The sequence below is a fragment of the Lethenteron reissneri genome, unplaced genomic scaffold (assembly GCF_015708825.2).
Source record: "Lethenteron reissneri isolate LAM-NWPU_2019-01 unplaced genomic scaffold, ASM1570882v1 scaffold_1433, whole genome shotgun sequence".
Lineage (NCBI taxonomy): Eukaryota > Metazoa > Chordata > Hyperoartia > Petromyzontiformes > Petromyzontidae > Lethenteron > Lethenteron reissneri.
Window position 1 is genome coordinate 124,383 of NW_026891150.1, and position 4,957 is coordinate 129,339.

Genomic DNA, 4,957 nt, shown 5'->3' on the forward strand with positions numbered 1-4,957 from the left:
CAACCTTTTTAGACAGCTTATTACATTTCAAAGTGCATAGGATTGGCACTCCAAAACATCATAAATGTACAGTAACGACAACTGCATCCGTGGCAAACATGATACGCGGACACATGCTGCATATTATGCAACACATGCCCTTACCAGCAGCAGCATGCACAACATCTGAATTACACAACCGAAGTAGACAGCAAGCCGTCCATGGAGACGTGATCAACGTCAATACATAATAATGGTAATAAGCCGGATAAACCGAAAAGTACCCATTGTACCCATCAAACAGTCAGCTGGGTTGCCCCATGGGGGTATTGACCCATGGGCGAAACTGTAGGGGGCGCTACGCAACTGGCCGTGGTCCCGGCAGGTGAAGCTGCCAGCTCAGTCCGCTAAGACTTACTGTATAGCGACCCCTGCCTACTCGTAAGGTAAAGTTGTTTGGGGACTCCACTAATCGCAGCACGCAGCACCCATTTTTCCAGAAAAATACGTATATACATAAATATACGTATATAACCGTAACAACCATTCGCACACTTGCATACACACCACACTCACACAGCGCAGGATGTGCGCCCACAGTGCACTGCACCACTGCGGCGCAGACCTTGGCATACCTATGCTATCACACAGCACTTACCTTCTGTGTGATTCTGCTTGTTTGGAAATGGACGAATGACTGACTGACGCGTGCTGCTGCCACAAAGCACGCAGGCCACTTTGAGGCAATTAAATGTAAGGGATAATTAATTAGTCCAATGAGATTGAAGGCAACACCGACAGAATTTCTCGAGCGCTGGTTTGATATGTAGGGCGGGGAACTGTGCAGGGCCACTTTGCACATACTTGTTTCGGCCCAATGAAAGATTAAGCACAGTGGTTTCAAGGGAATGGGCGCAATATTGATGGAGCTGCGTACGAAAGAGTGGTCAGTTTTGTCCACTGGGCCGTCGAACCGAACCCCACCAATAATGAACAGATTTTATTGAAAGTTCTGGAATTGAAAATGTATGTGGCTATCTGATTAGTGGAGGGTTTTGGTTGCAGCCGCGGACGTTCTTCGTTGGGGAGATATCGCCACCAGAACGCAGTGTTCGGCGGGTGCAACAGCAACACTGTACCTACAGTAGATTTTGCGTTGCGACCATCACTGTGAAAATGGTGTTGCGTGAAAGTAGGTGCAATTGTTGACCGAAGAGACGCTGTTGTGTGGCAGGTTTATTTATTCATATTTGTCGAATGAAAGTGAGCTGTGGCTTTTTGCCGGCTGTTTTATTATTTTTTATCGACGAATCAGAGCTAGCTGTTTGGGCGGGTCCGTGAATAAATTAACGTCCAGATACGCACGCAGACGACCAAACCAGCGTAGTTGTTTAAGATGCAGAACTGCACAAGTTTGGTTAAATAACTCACGGCATGTGGAAGCCCTCAGTAGTGGCTTGACTGAAGGCTGTATACGTACATTTGTATACGCTGCTACTCCGTGCTATAATCGTTTACAGTCGATGCAAATTAAATATTATTTATATAAAGACCGATGGAGAGCGCGTTGAGACTTTGGCAAGAGACCTGCGAGTTGACTTTGTTGAAGCCCGAATTATGTATAACACACGTCTATAGGACGGGTTCTAATAATACGCTTTTTAATTGCAGTCCATGTGATATGTGCGGGTGTATTCAAAATTCCACGTGTTATATCCCTCGTGTTTTGTAGCTCTTTAATAATTTTGTTTCACGCAACGTGTTAAATGTGAGTGAATCATTCCGGCTCGCTGGTAGACTGGAATAAGCACTTGACTAGGATTTGCTGACTGAAATGAATCTCTGGTTTCGCCCGTCCCTCATTGGAGAAGTCCACAGTGGGAGAAAACACTTATCTATACGTGCTTCAATAACGTTTAAAGTTGAGATGGTGCTCGTCATAAACTAAAATATACTCTATACGTGCCTCAATAACGTTTAAAGTTGAGATGGTGCTCGTCATGAACTAACATGTAACTTGACTGTCGCTCAACAGTATGCTACGGCTTCAGAAGCGGCTGTCAGCCAGCGTGCTGCGCTGTGGAAAGAAGAAGGTCTGGCTGGACCCCAACGAAACAAACGAGATCGCAAACGCAAACTCAAGTAAGGATCGCCACAAGCCACAGCGTCTTAACATTGTGGAAACTGATACTTGGCTCACTTGATACAGCAAATCTACCTGATGACGGAGACTTGTGTTGCCTCTGAAACGTCGTGATTTTTATTTAATTTTACTTTTATTAATTTAAATTTTTTTACCTACGTGACTTTAGCGAAAAAACCTTAGAATATGTTAGACATTGACTTTGTAAGAGCCTTTTATAGTGGTAAAACGTGTGTAAACTAGCCTCTGGTAAATTCCATATGAGAAGGGGGTAAAACTACATTTATCAGCGTTAACTCTTGCCCACCCCACTTGTTCTAACCTCGTTCTATTTTTGTCTTCAGGGCAGCAGATCCGCAAGTTGATTAAGGATGGCTTGATCATCCGCAAACCGGTAGCGGTGCACTCGCGTGCACGCTGCCGCAAGAACCTGGAGGCGCGGCGCAAGGGTCGGCACATGGGCTACGGTAAGCGGTCACCCTGGTGCCCCGCTCACCCTGTGCCGGGCACTCCGTCTCTCTTCTTAGTGCTCTACATTCTCTCACACCCTTAGTGTATGCTTGTAAAAGAGCGGTGCCCAATGTTGTCCTCTTGAAAAAGCTGCCAACCGTGTGATAATTTTAATGGTTGGCAGGAGTTTGAAATCTGTGTGCTTATGGGGGTGCTCTTGAGTGTGTGAACACCGAGGTGGGAAATAATGCAAGACCTGAGGTAATGTGGGTGTCCCAGGATGCCCCATGTTTTCTTTATTTTATGGTTGCATGAATCCTGTGCTAGCCCTGAACAATGCAATATTGATTGGTGTAGCTTTTAGAGTGTAAAAGTACAAAGTTGTAACGAACTAGTTGGATTTTAATTTGCTGAAATTAGATTAAGCATCATAGCCACGCCTTTCTAATGTTTCTATTCTGCTGTCCTTGCAGGTAAGCGCAAGGGTACAGCCAACGCCCGTATGCCAGAGAAGCTGGTGTGGATGCGGCGCATGCGGATTCTGCGCCGTCTCCTGCGCAAGTACCGTGAGGCCAAGAAGATCGATCGCCACATGTGAGTGCCACTCGCAGCCAAATATACATTACAACACATTGAATTATTTTTGTTATGTGAATGTATGTGGTTCATGGCTTGACTGTTTTTATGAATGTAAATTTTAGGTACCACAATCTGTACCTGAAAGTGAAAGGTAATGTGTTCAAGAACAAGCGCATTCTGATGGAGCACATCCACAAGATGAAGGCTGACAAGGCCCGCAAGAAGGTCCTCGCGTAAGTGGCTGTGCTAACCCGAGAATTTAGAAGTGTTGCACTTTCCTGGCTGTGATATACGGTGTGTTCTCACAATCATGGATTAACATGTGAATATTTTCACTCGCTGTAAACCTAACCCACGTTCGTCCTGATTGCTTTGCTCTGCAGTGACCAGGCAGAGGCTCATCGCTCCAAGACAAAGGAAGCACGCAAGCGCCGTGAGGAGCGCCTCCTGGCCAAGAAGGAGGAGGAGAGCTCCAAGAAGTGAGCCTTCCCTGCTGGGGAGGTCAACTCGCATCATCAACCTTGTATCTTCTTGTCAGTCAATAAACTATGAAATCCCCACACCCATTGTCTCCTCGTTTTGATGTTGAATGCGAGTTTTGTTGTACTTGGATGCCATGGTGTAATGGGTTATCCCCACTGAACTTGAAATCCAGAGGCCGCTGACAGCTGAACTGAGCACCGAGCAGTAGTGGTACCCTGGAGATCGAACTTAATTCGTTCCAGAAGGCCATTCGAACACCGAATTAATTTTCTCCATAAGAATTAATGTTAATGACATTAATTGGTTCCAGACACAAGAAATCTCTCAAAGCATTTTTACACGAAGTTTACAGTAATTACATGCATAAAATCATACCAAAAAAACAAGAAACATGGAATAAATGAATAAATATATGGAATAAATGAAAAATAAAGTTGATGGCTTGAGTGGAAGGTGGTGGTGTTATTGTTTGGAAGGAGAAGTCCCCTTCCATAATAACGTCGGGTAACTGCCCTTCTGGGGTTCTTTCTCTTCTGTGCCTCTTTTCTGCCACTGAGTCACTTGAGCTCTTTCTGACTAAAAACTTGCCTAAAGAGGTTTGTTTCTGCCTGTTTTAGGATGTTTTGAAAATGACATTGCTTTATCATGAAAAAGATTGCTCACTTGGTTGGCTACGGCCTTAATTGGGTGATATTTTTCTAAAAAATTCTGTAACTCAACCCATTTTGCACATTTTAGCACTAAAATAAAGGAAATTAATGAAAAAGTTAAGGAACGATGTTTTTTGGGTAACTGCACGGTGAGAGCTACGTGTTAACTGACCCCCTCACACGGTAAAACCTTTGGGCAAGCGTCATGCACGCCCATACGCGTCTCAGCCGTACAGGTTGTTTCAAGTCACGATTGCCCGTTCGATCTCCGAATTTCGTTTGGTTTCCGGGGCAAAAAATGTTCTGAAATATCGTTCGAACACCGATTTGTTAGAGTTCTGGTGCGTTCGATCTCCGAGGTTCTACTGTATGAGTACAGAACAGTTGATTGCCAGAGGTCAAGAGTTAGTATTACTATCTCTTCCACCAGGTGTAGTTACCTTAAAAGAGCAGGCCGAGCAAGACCCCTAGAAGGCCTTTTTAGAGCTCCCTCTAATGGAGGCATTTTGGCCACCAGTGGCAGAAGCAAGACATTTTAGGTTTTCTAGGGCTGTGTACCCCATTGTGCTGGTTTAGCGTTGAAAGCTTCACGAGTATAAAGACTTCCAGGAGGGTATTGTCAAGTTTTTGCAGTTAGGGATTGCTATGTAAACATTGCTAGCATTGCTCGTGA

The 4,957-nt window shown here is 44.8% G+C and overlaps 1 protein-coding gene across 1 annotated transcript; it reads left to right on the forward strand.

Moving 5' to 3' along the window:
- The first annotated feature begins 1,949 nt into the window (after nucleotides 1-1,949).
- On the forward strand, nucleotides 1,950-3,634 carry LOC133362316 (large ribosomal subunit protein eL19-like). Its single transcript, XM_061581246.1, has 5 exons — nucleotides 1,950-2,121; nucleotides 2,467-2,589; nucleotides 3,046-3,166; nucleotides 3,274-3,384; nucleotides 3,535-3,634. Exons 1-5 carry the CDS (start codon nucleotides 2,016-2,018, stop codon nucleotides 3,632-3,634), a joined length of 561 nt encoding a protein of 186 aa, XP_061437230.1. The 5' UTR covers nucleotides 1,950-2,015.
- The last annotated feature ends 1,323 nt before the right edge of the window (nucleotides 3,635-4,957 follow it).

Excerpts from the sequence above, each read along its gene's own strand:
- LOC133362316 (XM_061581246.1), top strand. The coding sequence starts at position 2,016 with ATGCTACGGCTTCAGAAGCGGCTGTCAGCCAGCGTGCTGCGCTGTGGA. Across the intron at positions 3,167-3,273 it reads AAGAAGATCGATCGCCACAT|GTACCACAATCTGTACCTGA; the intron begins GTGAGTGCCACT and ends TGTAAATTTTAG. Across the intron at positions 3,385-3,534 it reads GCCCGCAAGAAGGTCCTCGC|TGACCAGGCAGAGGCTCATC; the intron begins GTAAGTGGCTGT and ends TTTGCTCTGCAG.